General features: G+C 42.1%; 1 protein-coding gene across 9 annotated transcripts in view; it reads right to left on the bottom strand.

The window, feature by feature from the left end:
* ARHGAP27 (Rho GTPase activating protein 27) overlaps positions 1-14,428 on the bottom strand; it is a 785,924-nt gene that overhangs the window by 70,103 nt on the left and 701,393 nt on the right. For 7 of the 9 annotated variants that reach the window (XM_069634066.1, XM_069634071.1, XM_069634074.1 and 4 more), the window contains 3 exons: positions 11,692-11,796; positions 7,119-7,217; positions 2,851-2,953 (listed from right to left, as the gene is read on the bottom strand). In XM_069634066.1, the coding sequence (XP_069490167.1) occupies positions 2,851-2,953; positions 7,119-7,217; positions 11,692-11,796 (307 nt within the window). The remainder of the gene's footprint in view (positions 1-2,850; positions 2,954-7,118; positions 7,218-11,691; positions 11,797-14,428) is intronic. The other 2 variants (XM_069634072.1, XM_069634069.1) reach the window with 1 other exon arrangement.

Raw genomic sequence — 14,428 nt, 5'->3', positions numbered from 1 at the left:
CCTGAGGTACACATGGCCCAGCTCAGGCATCCAGCGAGGTGCTGGAATGTCCAGTGGCGCTTCTGGACTTCCAGGTGCCGGAGGAACTACAACTCCCAGCAGGTCGGTGCCACCCGACATGATTACGCTAAGCACTGTGGCCCAGAAACAGAAAGGAAAAGCCACCTCGCCAGTCTCTGCTTCTCAACAAATGTCTCCGGGTTGTCGGGCTCGTCCACGACATTCCGCTCCTTTTTTCTTCTTTGTCTCCTCTGGCTCCAGTCCCCTCCTGTAAGTCTCCACCCACCTTCAGAGTCCTTTTTCCACCCGCTCCATTCTACCACTTCTACTTCTGGATCTTCTCCCTTATTCCTCATGCTGGATTCCAGCACGTGTGGGGGAATCGGCTGACCTCGGACAGCGAACTCTTTCTTGAATTACACCCGACCCCTTGAAACCTTTTGGGAACTGTGGTTTTCAGCATCTTTGGATTTATCTTTCTAGAGAGTTGGCCTTGATTTTCTAACTGGACTGCTTTTGGATTGCGGACATTGTACAATACTTTGGATTTTCTTCCTACAGATTTGACCTTGATTTTTTCTTACTGCACTGCTTTTGGACTGGATTGTGGATATTGCACAATGCACAGTCAAGCTCTACTGCTTGAGGCCCGGTGTTGATCCATGGACAGTCTCACGATTTTGGTTTGACTAAGCTCAGCAATTCCGGTGAGAGCCTGGTGTCATACCTCCCGACCCTTCACCCAAGTCTGTCGTGTAGTGAATTTGTAGCGGCCTCATGGACCGCGAGTTTGGGATGAAGGTCTTACCTCCTTGGGGGAATTGTTATTGTTTTTATGCTTGCTACTAATTAATAACAGAGAGGAAGGGTCTGGATTTGCGAATGCGTCCTCAAATTAAATACTTTTGTAACGTTAGGCAGTTTTGAGTCTGCATGTACATATGACAATTAACAGGTGGACACTTCCAAGCCTATAAAAGTAAAAACTGAAAATAGCATCCGCAATTATTCTCGTTAATGCCAGATCTCTCCATTAATAAACATATACGCATGTTTTGATCCATCTAGCTCTAAACAAACTTCATCAGGATAACATTTATCATCTACACTTGTCATCTAGCCTCACTCTTTCCCATTAGCATACATGTATGGCTTCAACTTTCATTGTGTATGAAAAATGTTCTAAAACACACACAAAAATAGCGGCACTACAAAGAGTGATTCCTCCGATGGAATAGGGAGGACTTTCTCCCCTGAAAGTTCCACTGTAGCAAAAAGTACTATCCAAAAACTGCATTAATGCTGTGAAAAATCTGTGCAAGATATTAACTTCAAACACACAAAGCAGTATCCTTCTAAGATTGGAATGTGGTCCATGGGACCACACCTATCTGGATAGGCCACATGGTCAGAAGCTGGGAGTTTTGTATTTTTACCATTCAGTATAGTTTGATCATGTAATGGCTCAATCCCATTAAACTTGCTTGGTTATTAGCATTAAATAAACGTGGTCTACTGAGGACGGACTAGAGTAAAAAAGACTTTACAGGTGATTATTATTTTTTCTGTAGTCCAATTAGTGCCTAGTAGGCTTGGGTTGTCCCGAGTATGGCAGTTACATTGCTCCTACTTAGTTTGAAGCCATAGCACACAATACATATGACATGCATAAAAAAAGAGTAGGATTAGTTTGAAAGTTTGCATGCAAACCCTGGAACTTAGAGGGTAGGGGAAGGTGGGAATGCTGGTTATCCCGCCAGCTCCCCAACAGTGATTTTTTAATCCACTTCTCCCTTTCCAGCCTTCATGCCCCATCAAGTTTCCCCATCTCTTGTGCCTGAATCTGTGCCCGGTCATATTGCCCACCTCCTCCCTTGCTCTCAACACTGTCCTGCTCCCCGCCTCACATAAACACAGACTTTTCCATTCCTCGCCTCTTCTCGTACCCGTCCTGATCCTTCCCGCTTTCATGTTCATGGACTTTCCTCAACCTCTTGCCCCTTCCACGCTCTCGTTTACACTGAAATCATCTGGTGCCATGTGTTTTTAAGAAATAGTTTTCACTGCAGTATTTTGTAATTTTGCTTTACCATCGTGTTTGCCTCAAAAGGTTTAAGTCTTCACAGGGCCATGCAAGCTAATTAGGAAATTGGCACCGTTCGCAAGTCTGGTCCTGCACAATGCTTGCATTCTGGGGTGGACTGGGAACCAAAAGTGGCCCTCACAATAGTTTTTACAATGGCCCCATAATATATCATGTGTGCAAGACCAACTCCACTAACTAGGGGGTGGAGGTGGTTCTCCCATATGAAATTCTGGAACACAATGGTCCAATGAGTGCATTTTAAAACACATATGCCCTCGTATAAGGATTAAAAAGTAGTTCAAACATAACAAAAAAAAGACATTTATTTTTAAAAGTGAGAGATTAACATATGAGAAGATTTATAACTAATTATTTACTTCAAAGGAAGGGATTGGGCAGATGAGGAGAGATGGAAGGAGGGCAGAGTTCATGGAAGAGAGGGTGAGAGGAGCAGAAACCCAGGGTATTCACCTAAATGGCTTGTGGTTCAGAAGCCAACAGGGAACTCCCCAGAGTCCCCTGTAGACCAATCCACCACTGCTTGCAGAGCTGGGGAAGAGTGACCCTAAGCACCCCTCATTTCTTCAATGACAAGGGTCTGTTAGAAATCTCCCAGTGACACTACAGGCCAGTCCTCTGCTCGCTGGCAGTTCATAACGTTACGTTCCCTAAAATGGTTTTGTTTGCAATGGACCTTTTTAAGCAGGAGATGTCCTACAGTGCCTGCTTTATGGTAGATATGGGGAGGGAAAGCATCCTTTTACCTTGCGTCTTCTTGTCCTCTTTTTCTTTGTTGTTTCCTTCCAGCCTCTCGTTGGGACTATGCTCCGGAGGATGGTTGTTGTGTTCTGCCATTGGGACTGTGGGCTAAAAGCACATCTGATGTTACAGTCAGGACAATATGGAGATCTCTCACAGTAAAACATGAGCGGCTTCCTAGAGGTGAGAGATGAATCATGGCAGCCTAGTGTAAAGAGGGCAGGGGTCCTTACATGATCAGAGCTATCAGAATACCCAGTTCCATGTGTGAAAAAGCCACCCAGTCCCATTTTACTCATAGTAATTCTGGGAATTTTAGTTTTGGCCCAGCATTCCAGAAAAAAGTGGGACTGGATGCCTTTCTCACAGATGGAACTGAGAAACGTGAGAGCTCTGCATGATCCATGCAGGATGTAGAGGTCCCCAGTAATATTCCATACTGTCCAGTCTTCCTTTGTACCCAACCCACTCAAAGGTCCATGAATAAAAACAACATATGTAGAGATAAATAGAGCCATCTATTTTAACAATATTATCAGTAGAAAAAGTAGGAGTAGCAGCAATAGTGCCAGTAACAGGAGTATTACTTGTAGATGTGTCATTAGGAGTACTACTAGTAGGAGTCATAGTGAACAGTGAGATCACTGCCAAATATTTAAGATTTAATAAAGGTAAAGGGGGGCACACAATCAAATGGGAGATGCAAAAGTGTCAATATTGTATCAAAAACAATGCCTGGTTATCAGAGTGCACCCCATATATGAATTCTATGTTAACCACGCATTGTGGCCCTGTTTTCTTGAAAAACTATTCTGAGAAGGCAACAAGAGTCTTCATTACTTTTTAGCTCAAGAAGACGTGCATCCTTGGTCTTTCCAGTCAGGCCAACAACAGGATATTTGAGCAGATGCCGCCTAATGATACGGACCGCATAACAGAAGTATTTTCTTTTTTTTTAAATAAATCATAAAATGTTTATCTCAACCAATTTATGACTTTACACAGTGGAATCAATGTCTCACAGTGCTGGTATGTTAGATACAAGGGTATTTATTGAACCAAGTCTAGTTATACAAAGAACACAGCCAACATGTTCTTATCCAGACAATAAGGGAGCCAATTGGCAGCATCCGAGTCCAAAACTAATCAATTGAATCTCTACCAGACATGAACAGCTGAAATGGGGAAGTTGCCGGTTTGTATTTGCGATTTGCTCAAGTTTTGATTACATTTGTATCTGTTGGTCCTGACCATGTCCTCTAGCCTGTGGACATTGAGAGTAACTGCGTTATGAAAGATCTCAATGACATTGTTTCCCTGAAAGTTAGGAGTACTTTTGGATTTTTTGGCTAATTCTGGAATGTTGATATTTTGTTCTATTATATTCAAATTGCAAATTAGCTCTTGAATGGGAAGGTTCTGAGCGGTATCACTCTCTTCCAAGGGAAGAAGTGAGTGCTATATTTTCCATTTTAATGTCAAAAATTGATGCTTTACGTTCTAGTGTAACATATTGACTTATTTACGTTGCACATTTTTATTTTATTTTCCTAGTAAATTTAAACAGATCTATCTGAATGAAAGTGTAATCATTAGAAACCGAGGGTGCAAAAGATATCGCTTTATTCTATAACGAGGTCTCCTGTGATGTAAGACTAAGTGGATAAGTTGCAAACCAAATTGTTTATCCCCCTGCCTCTGCTACTTCTGGTGCCAAGATCTTGGCACGCGCCTTTCTGGCTCTGGATCGTTTCATCTGTTTGAGAATCCTTATTCTGCTAGATTTTGAAAATCCATAAGATAATGACCTAGCACAGAAGTGGGAGGACAACTTAAATACTAGGTCCAAGGTAATGATCCACTTACTGGAACATGCAGATGGTGAGCACAAAAGAAATGTTGCCCAAATCGAGGCACTAAAACAAGAGGGTGAACAGATGGAAGCCCCCACGACATCTAAAGACAAGAATTATAACACCATAGACAGATTTTTGTTAAAACCAAGATGATGTCAAGTTACGCAAATCCAGGAAAATTGACACGTGATGATAACGATTAAAGGGGTGACAGTGTCTTCACAGATCAATCCAAATGTGATGATCCCCTCAGATCTACCTCATGGGAAAGTAGCCCAGCATCATGACCTGCGAGCTCTTATATAGACAGTGAGCCTGAGGACCGTGATGAATCACATATTGGTAAAGGAGCAGGATCAGCTGCACTGATTGTCTCTGACAAGCCCGGTGTGATGAACCGCAACCTAAAGTCTCCTCCCATGTGGCCAGGGGAAGGCAGTCGCTACCTGACCCTGACCCTGCGGGCGGTATTATGAGTAAGGATCCCAAAGGTTTTGTAAGACTGTTTTCCCGCATAGATCAAATATTGCGTTGGGACACAAAAAAAAACTATGTGTGTTTTTCTAATTTGAATTGCTTTATTAAGTGAAGATGACTTCCTAAAGTTCAATCGTGTTCTGCATTTAAGACTTTTCTATTTCTAGTTTGAGTATGAACATGTAAGGCATTTTTGCCAATTAGCACAAGATAGTGAGCAGGGGACGGGAGATCCCCATTTAGGGAACTCATTTTTTCTACACTTATATCATCTGTCCATGTGCCAGGGCAGCACATTCTCCCCTGCACCTTGATCTAACATTAAAACAGTTAAATACTACTTAATATTCCAAGATAATCATACATATAGGGTGTGCAAAGTGCTATAAATTAAGCATTGTTCCTTTTTTGTGCCATAATGAATACACAGCTAAATAAAATTTTTATTGAAAAGGTTGATTCTATTTGTCGATCACCTTTTGAATTTAAATGTCTGATATAGATGAATTAAAAATGTGTAAATTTGGGAAGGGCACCAACAGTTGGGCTGTCACTCATGCTAAATCACTGTGGCAGAGTGTACTCCTTTCAAAATGATACCCCTTTCCACAGTAAGAGAATTAAGTTATGTTCTGATGGGCCGATCCTTTAAATCACCCATGCCTTCTGCTTCCCCTTCCAAACATGGCTCCGACTTTCAGGTTCAGGTGGCTCCCAGAGAAAGCTCTCTCGAGCTAGGTCCACACTTAAAACAATACATTAAAATAGGAATCGTTGAGATCTTTGCAAGCTCTCATTATCATACCAAGCATCCCGTGCTCATCATTCCGAGGTTGCAAAGGGTTTCCACCTCTTTAGAATGAATCACGAGGGTCTGCCTCCCAGGCACCAGCAAGCTGGACTATCTGTTCCTGGGTACATTTCAAACTTAGGAAGATAGAAATGTGGCAGGTAGGTTCATTGGGAAGACTATTGGAACCCCAATATGATTTTAGGGTCTGTATTTCCAAATTAGAGCAGCTGAGGGACTTTTCCCAGAAATGTTGTGTTGACATGTGGCCTCATTATGGAATGTGCACCCCGTGCAAATACCACAGCGGGTCAGCTGTATGCAACACACAATGGCATTGCCAAAAGGTCCCATGATGCACCATTCTAATACCAAACATGTGATAAGAACATTGACAGATGTACCTTTAAAAGGGTGATTCCTCATTTGCGGGAAGGTTTGCCACATGGAAATGAGAAAATCCCAAATGCCTGTGGACATTCTTTGTATTACCAAAGAATGCACTTGGGTAATTGGGCCCCAGGCTGCGCTCGAATTGTGCACCACCTGGGACCCTCCACTGCAACCCCCCCAGTGAGAGTCCAGTGAACGACTGTCTATCAAAGCTGGTGGGGCATTGGCCCCCACTTTCGGTGCCATGTGGCCCTCTGTAAACACTGACCTTGTGGCAGGAGCTACTCTTAGCAACAGCGCCCCGGTGCAGACCATTTAATGCAGCTGCGCCACTCAACAGTTCCACGCATGTACTCCGGAGTGGTATTGGTTTCATGTAATGAGGCACAGAGCCTCACACTGTGTCTCTCTCAACCTATGTGTGATCAATGCTGCCTCTGGAGTGTAAAGAAAAGTGACATCTCTCCACCCACCAATTGACATAAACATGCATGCTTTCAAGTAAGGAAACCTGTTAATTTTCTGATGCTTTAATGCATTTGCCAGTTTCAAACGTAAAAGAGAACTTTTTTCAAAAGAGTTTGAGGATGACAATTAAAAAAAATGAAGGAGCAGTGATTTGTGCTCAACCCCCTTCAGTGCAGGGTATTCGACAAGGGATCATAGGTCTGTGGGTGAAAACCTCTACACAGCCACCGTTAAAATAGGTTTTTAAAGCTTGGTATGAGATTGACACTTAGTGGTTGTTAATACATACCAGGGTTTGGATGCTGTCCAATATGACTTTGTACCAGTCTTCCGTGATGCTCTCCGAATCATGCTGGATGAGATATTCTGAACCATCACGAGTTTTCAGCTGCATGAGAAATGGAGAATTGCATTAATTATTGCAGACACTGTCTCCCCGGCCGGCCTTGAATCTAATTGACTGTCTCTTTCTCGGTCTGCCTTACTCCATTGCCCCTGTGAGAGGAGATCACACGGCATGACATTCAGGTATTATCGGACCGCTAAGTAACGTGGCACCTGCGGGAGGGTGAAGGTGATCTCCCTCAGCCCTTCTTCATGCTCAATTCCATCATGCATTCCAGTGCCAGAAGCAGATCCTACCCAGGGAACCCACAGTGGGAGGAGTAGAATAGCTCCCCCCTCACCATGGGAACATTCAAAGACACTTTCACCCACATTCCTGCCTTCCCAGAGTGTGCCCCAAAGCCCACCAGGGAACGCCCAGACGTAGCACCTCTGGCCAAAATAAAAGAAAATACATCTTGTTATACAGTGCCTCCGTGCAGCATTCTGGGAAACTAAGAGAAAGTTTCAAGTGACGTAAAGACGTGGGATAGAGAGGATGGACTCTACATTCGGGGAAATGGAGTGCGTTTCCTACACTAGAAATATTCTTAAAATAAGAAAGGCAATGCAAGCCATCATATTAAAGAAATGCTTTTGTGATCTTCATTTGCTAGTTCGCCACAGAGGTGAAACTATGAAGTAATAGAATACATGTTTGCTACAAAGGTATGTTTATTGTTGCCTCAGCAAATAAATGCTAAACATGTCACTGTGCAGCCTTGTAAAGGTGGTCTCTAAAGTTAAGAATTGGTAACAGACTAGAAAAGAATATTCTTGACATGGGAAATGTATCAATCTGGTTTACAATGGTTAAGAGAAACAGCAGGAGACTTATGTGATGAAACCAATGGATCTCTCACTAAACCCCTGCCTAGAGTCTCCTCCCAGGTGGTCAGGGAAAGGCAGACACTTCCTGATCCTGACCTTGGAGGTGGTGTACTGCGGGAGGACCACCTGGGAGGAGACAAGGCCCAGGGTGGTGAGGAGATCCCATGGGATGAGACGCAGTATTTCTCCTTGACAGGGAAGACCCTTTTGGAAATGCCAAAACATGTAATGGCTTATTGTTGCTATAATGTTGAACCACATATTAAGTCAGTTGATGTGGGCAAAGTTGGTGTGACAATTATAAATACCACAAGGAAAGGAAAACCGGCTAAAGTATCTGAAAAGCCACCTTTCTCCCAAAGGTACACTGAAAGGAAACGGATAATGATATTATTTGAAAAAACTGCCTTCCCCTTTCCAATGAAATCTCAATGATTCTTCTTTAAATGCATTTAAGAAAACTAGATCTGCATTTAAAACTAAGAAGTTAATAAAAAAAATATTGTTATTAATTGGGACAAGTCCCATAATCCCATGAGTACTGGGACGAGTAAGAGCATTGAAGAGCAATGTTCCAGCAGTAGTCGGGCAATTAAGCCTAACAACCTAACCCTGACGGAAGCCGAGAGCCTTAAAAGCCCCCCTCAGGTGCAGGCCATTACATGGAGATGTAGCTAGAGTCAGTGCAGCAGCAGTTGTAGCAGAAAGAAAAGAGCACGGTTTTGGCAATCCAGGCAGAAGTGGGTGAACAGAAGAGACACCAGGACTTTGACCAAGCAGATTTCAGCTGCCTGTCCTGAGGGGTCTTGTTCCCCCAAACGCTGAGGTGCAGAGCAAGCGCAGTGGAAGGCGGGAAGGAAGACTGCTTTCCCACATGTGAAACTGATTGCAGAGATTGTGCAGCAGAAGGTGTGCTGGAGACCATGGCTGAGAAGAATTCTGCAGCCGAGGGTCCTGGGAGCAAGAGGAGCTCTGCGACTGCATGGCAGGGTTGCAGGCACCTTTACAGAAGAGGAGTGTATGCCCCAGAGAAGCCTGAAGCAGTTAGATTCCTGCGCGAGGTGAAGGGAGTAACACAGAAGCCAGTGAGTGAAACTGAGCGTTCTGAACCCTTGCACAAACACAGGAAGGCAACAGTACCCAGTAGGATCACTTGCCTATGACCGACAGCTGTTATAACGCAACCGTTGATGCCTGAACAATGGGAAAGAGTGAAAAGTAGCACTTGCGTACAAGTAAAACTTCATTCCCTTTTCTCGTGTAAAAGCATAACACGGATAGACAGTTTAATTGAATGTTTAAACGTTGGAAAACAAATGAAAGACTGATCGTGTATAACTAAAAGTGATTCTGAGGCAAAGGTTAGCCTCCGAGTGCATAAAGTGGTAGAATGCAAAGTTACTCTGAAACGGTATCAGGTAATAATAGCCCCTTACATAATGTCGCCGGGAAAAAGCAATTGGCAACATTATATATGGTGACATTATGTACGGGGATGTCCCCTGCTCCCATTGTTAAAAAAAAAAAAAAAAACAGGGGCTGCAGGGGTGTCCCACGCATTTTCAATGTAATTATGTCTCCGCAAAAAACAGCAGCTTTTTGTGTCAGGTGACATTATTGCAGGGACATTATTACATGGAAACTCTGAAACAGAGTGACAAAAACATGAATTACTGAGTTGAGGAGAACAAGCATTGCCCAACACAAGAGTGAATGAAACCTTTCCCAAAGACAGAGGGGTGCAAGCATTGTCCTAGGTTAAGTAGGATACAAGCACCTCCCAAGCCAGGAGTGTACCCAGCATTGACTAAAAGAGACTGACAACAAGTTCGATGACTAGAAAACGCTGGTTGGCAAGTTACAAAGAGGCAAAGACAAGGTTGGGAAGAGGGGAGGTTGTGATTGTTCTCTACAAGTTGAAATAACTCACATTGCCAGAGGAGAAATGAAGAAATAAATCATAAAGGCATTCTGGTTGTTGTTGCAGACAGACAAGAGTGGTAAAGAAGCCGCAATTCTGGAAAGTGAATGTCAGAAGAGTGCCTTGCTTACTTGAAGGTGTTGTGGTGCACTAAAGTGAATCTTGTCTCATCTGTTTAAAGTCACAAAGAAACAAATTGTTGAAGTTGTGGTATTCATTTTGGTTGTCAGCAGATTTAAAACTTCAGAAGCACAGTAGAATGTGGAACTCCATGGGGCAGGCGAATAGACCCGCATAGTGAAGTCTTACAGAAGTTAACCTGATACGAGAGTTGTTCAGGTGAAGAAAAGTGCTGGGAAGTCATCCAGACAAAGATATAAACTGTTTCATTAACCTAACCAGAAAAACCTCATAAGGAACCGTGTTCCGTCTTTGACATTTATAAGTTGCGACAAAATAGCTCAGCCTGAAATGACATTGATGCTATTTGAGGAAGTGGAAATCCATTATTCAAGGAAGAAGTGGAGACTTTCTGTTGGTTGAACTGTGGTTAACAAAACTTTCTTTTGACATCTTGAAAGAGCCAAGAACTGAATTAAGGCTTTGTTTAAAACCCAGATTTACTTGTTTCTTTTTGTTGAACATTGAAACTGAATCTAACTTGAAACCTGGAGAAGATGGTGGGGGAGTCACCCAGGTCATGAAGAAAGACTCTGAATATATCAGAAGTACAACTGTAAATATTGGTGTGAATTGCCATATATTTTTTGTGTAGATTATGTTTAAGTGTGAGGGTCAGATATCCTGTATTAGAGTGATTTCCTTTAGTGTTGATAGGCAGGGAAATCCTCGTCACAGTAGGGATAGGGAGGTGTTTGATCAAACTTATGATTTAATAAAATGGCCTATTTTGAGAAATCATTCGAAAGTTGTCCGCCTTACATATCTAACCCCCTCATACTAAACATCATATACATTCTACCAGGAACTTTGTGGATCAGCTATTGTCTAGCGAAATAAGTCAATTTGGAACAACATGATTACAATGTTTCATAAGCCAAATATGTTTCAAGGTAATTATGTTGCATTTTAAAATATTTAAGAAGTTTAAGAATAGTGGGTCCAAATTGTACAGGAAATCTAATACTAGAGGTATGCAAAATTAAAGTATGTTTGATATATATTGATTGTAAGGTGACTAACCAGTGACACCCATTCCTTATAGAGGCATAACTTTCTAGCTGACTTTTTGGTCAATGAATGAGAAGATCAGATTGTAGAAAATCCTAATCCAGGGCAGAGAACTGTACATTTGCAGTCAAGATTAAAGCAAATGTGATCAGTCATTTGGTCAACTGTGACCCATGACCTTATCTAACCTTACTGTCCTTGTGATAAAGCCAAAGTATAGGTGAAAATGTCAATTGTAGGTTTGCTTGCTGCACCATAGCCCCCCCTTAATTTCCCCTTAACTTTGTGTAGCAAGCAGCACCGATAGCGTATAATATTGAAAGGTGTCATGAAAGATGCATACATGCCTACATATACTAGTAGGCCAATTAGAAATAAAACAGGTTTACATTAGAAAGCAAATCTTGCATCAGCGCCAACAATGTAATTGAGAGTAGTTAAAGCATCAATGAGTATTACAAATCATAATTAAAACACTATCATCCTAAGCATTCCAAAATAACAGTAAGTGAAATAAAAGTCAAGCAATCGTTACCTCTAAAACATTCTTCTTACTAGACTTCTCTTTTGCAGCCCAGCAGATCGATGCGCCTTGAAGTTCCACAGTGTACTCAGGAACACTAAAACTTGAAGACTGCTTCTAATGAAAAAGAACAGGTGTTGATGATCACTGCAAGAGGACACCTTTAACACATTGATATGAACTCAGCTGCTGAACCAAAGCACAATTTGTCCTGAGTAATGTGTGATGAATCGAGGGTTTCAATCACTTCTCCCCAGGGGGGGGGGGGGAGTCTTTCCTTGTGAGGCTAGGTAGCTGAGGCCGCTACGTGATATTCCCCCCTAGGGGTGGCAGTAAACGTGACCTCACAGGGAGAGAATACCCCCATGGTGACAAGGGCTCCCGTTCTGATGAGGATCTCCCTTACCACCTCACTCAAGAATCCAAGGAAGGACCCTTGTGGTGGCACATTAGTCTGTAAACCATCGGCATTTTGGTTTGATTATCAATGACTGATGTGGTGGTGATGATGATTAAAATATCTGTACACAACACTACATTGAAGAAATTATTTTCTGTTTATTATCTACAGCTTAGCTCCTGAAGAAGGGGATTCAATCCCTGAAATGCGTTGAGCATCGACTGAACTGCAGTATTTGATACCAATTGTGAAGATTTTTATGATACTCTTATTTGGAATATATGAAAGTGACATGTGTGCTTTTCTCCAAGTTTTCCAGCCAGTATTCTGGCATCAAGGTGTGCAGGGGACGGGAGGGTCCATAGATAGGGCTCTTATTTTGTTAATATGTCTACTGTTTTGTGTCGGGGCGGTTATTCCTCCCCTGCATCCAAGCTTTACTAAAATCACTATATTGAATAGGTCTCGTGGAAGTGATCAATTGATTGAGTGCGCTGTAACACTCTACATTTTCTTTACAATCCTGAGCAGAGTCAAGTTCACCACTGGGTACAATACGCAGATCCCAGTGAGAAGATAAGCAAACAGAAGAGATGTGATCCCATAGAGATGGAACAAAAAGTACAAGGAATAGAGAGACTTATTTGATAAAGGCAGAATACAAGAGGATACACGGTTCAATACCCCTCATGATATAAAGTCACGAAAGCAACAAGTAACAAGGAAAACAATGTGGATAAGTCCTCTAGAAGAACTTAAAGACTTAATACAAAAAATAACCAAAACGTTATTTGAAAGTTCGGTACTAAGAAAGAACATTTATTGGAAAGTCGTTTCCGTCCAAGGAGAAGTGAGTCATTCTCCTGGTCCTTAGTTGTTCTCTATTAGTGGCAGGGTCAGTATAGGTTAGTTTTGGGACTGAAGAAAGACATTTACATTGACACAGATGACAAGCACCCTAGTTTTAGTTGTAGGAAGCCTTTCAATTAGGGAAAGTGAGGCCTTTTCTCTTTATTTCTAATAAATACTTGTTAAAGATGGCAAACTGTCTCATCCTTCTGACCCACCACAAATGTCAGTCATCGTCATATCAGCTTTGATTCGTAAAAGTATGATTTTTCAATAAAAGCCATACATAAAAAACATCCCCAAAGTGCAGACAATAAAATACATTGAAACACAGCCAACATTACAGTTTTGGAAGTAAAACATTGATCAGTATAGTTTTCACTGCACGTCAAGTTCGAAAATCAGTACTCATACCTAAAACCCCAGAGCAGGTTCACATCGTTTAAAGCGCATCTTTCAAAGTAGCGGAAAAGGTTCTGCAGGTGAACTATACTTTGAGAAGAACAACAAGGTTTACTACATCTTTGGGCACATTAAGTTTATATGAAAATTTAACTTTTCCCCATAGTTCCCTCTTCAATTTACAAGTTACTACTTTTAGAAGAAGCATGTTCACCCAACCTTTGCCACCACTAAGTGGCAAGATGCATTCCTGATCCAGATCAAATAAGGCTGTAGAGGAGCGAGCAAATGTTTTGGAACAGTCAAAGAAAAGCGATAGATGGGACCCCTTGCATCGTTCCTATACCGCATCGAGTGTATGAGAGACATTATGCACTGAGACAGCCATACAGAATGTACCCTCACACAAAGTGTGGAAGGATGTTGCATGGAAGAAAGCTACATCGACTGACGTCGCTTGCCAAGATGTCAAAGTGCATCAATGAATATTATGGACGTACAGTAAAGTGAAATCTGACCAGGACAAAGTGGTGTCATGAAGACGATATATGAACCTATGTTGAAACCATATGAAAGAATAACTGACAATGTAACTGAAGCACAGAGTAAAATGAACCTAAAGCTAAAGTAATCATGGATCTAAAGAAGATGAAGTAACTTGCTGACCAATAACTGTAAATACGCAGTAACGCAAGGTTGAAAGACAGCATATAGAAGCTTGATCTAGAGCAATATATAACGTGGCAAGGATGGCCATATTAAGAAAATGGACGACGGCTCACATTGAATTTGACTAAGCGCACTCAGAGACAGGCTGAGGCTGTAAGACTCAGGAGACATCTCTGTGAGCAGACCAGACGATGAGTCGAGGTTGGCCCAGACCGCAGATGCTATTTTGGGGGATAAGCACAAAGGGAGTACATGGAGAAGCTCTAAATGTGGGGCCATTCTTCAATAGATGCAAGAAGACGAAAACATCTGTGAGCGCCAAACTGCTGGTCAATTAAAAGTGTATAAAGTTCATCTGAGATAGAGTGGGCAAGTCTCTAGAGGCCAAGAGGAGCAACAGCGCCCTGCATAATTAATTCAAACGGCAGT

Source organism: Ambystoma mexicanum, chromosome 13, assembly GCF_040938575.1.
Source record: "Ambystoma mexicanum isolate Mex_15411 chromosome 13, UKY_AmexF1_1, whole genome shotgun sequence".
In the NCBI taxonomy this organism is placed as follows: domain Eukaryota; kingdom Metazoa; phylum Chordata; class Amphibia; order Caudata; family Ambystomatidae; genus Ambystoma; species Ambystoma mexicanum.
This window is presented reverse-complemented; position numbering and strand designations above follow the sequence as displayed.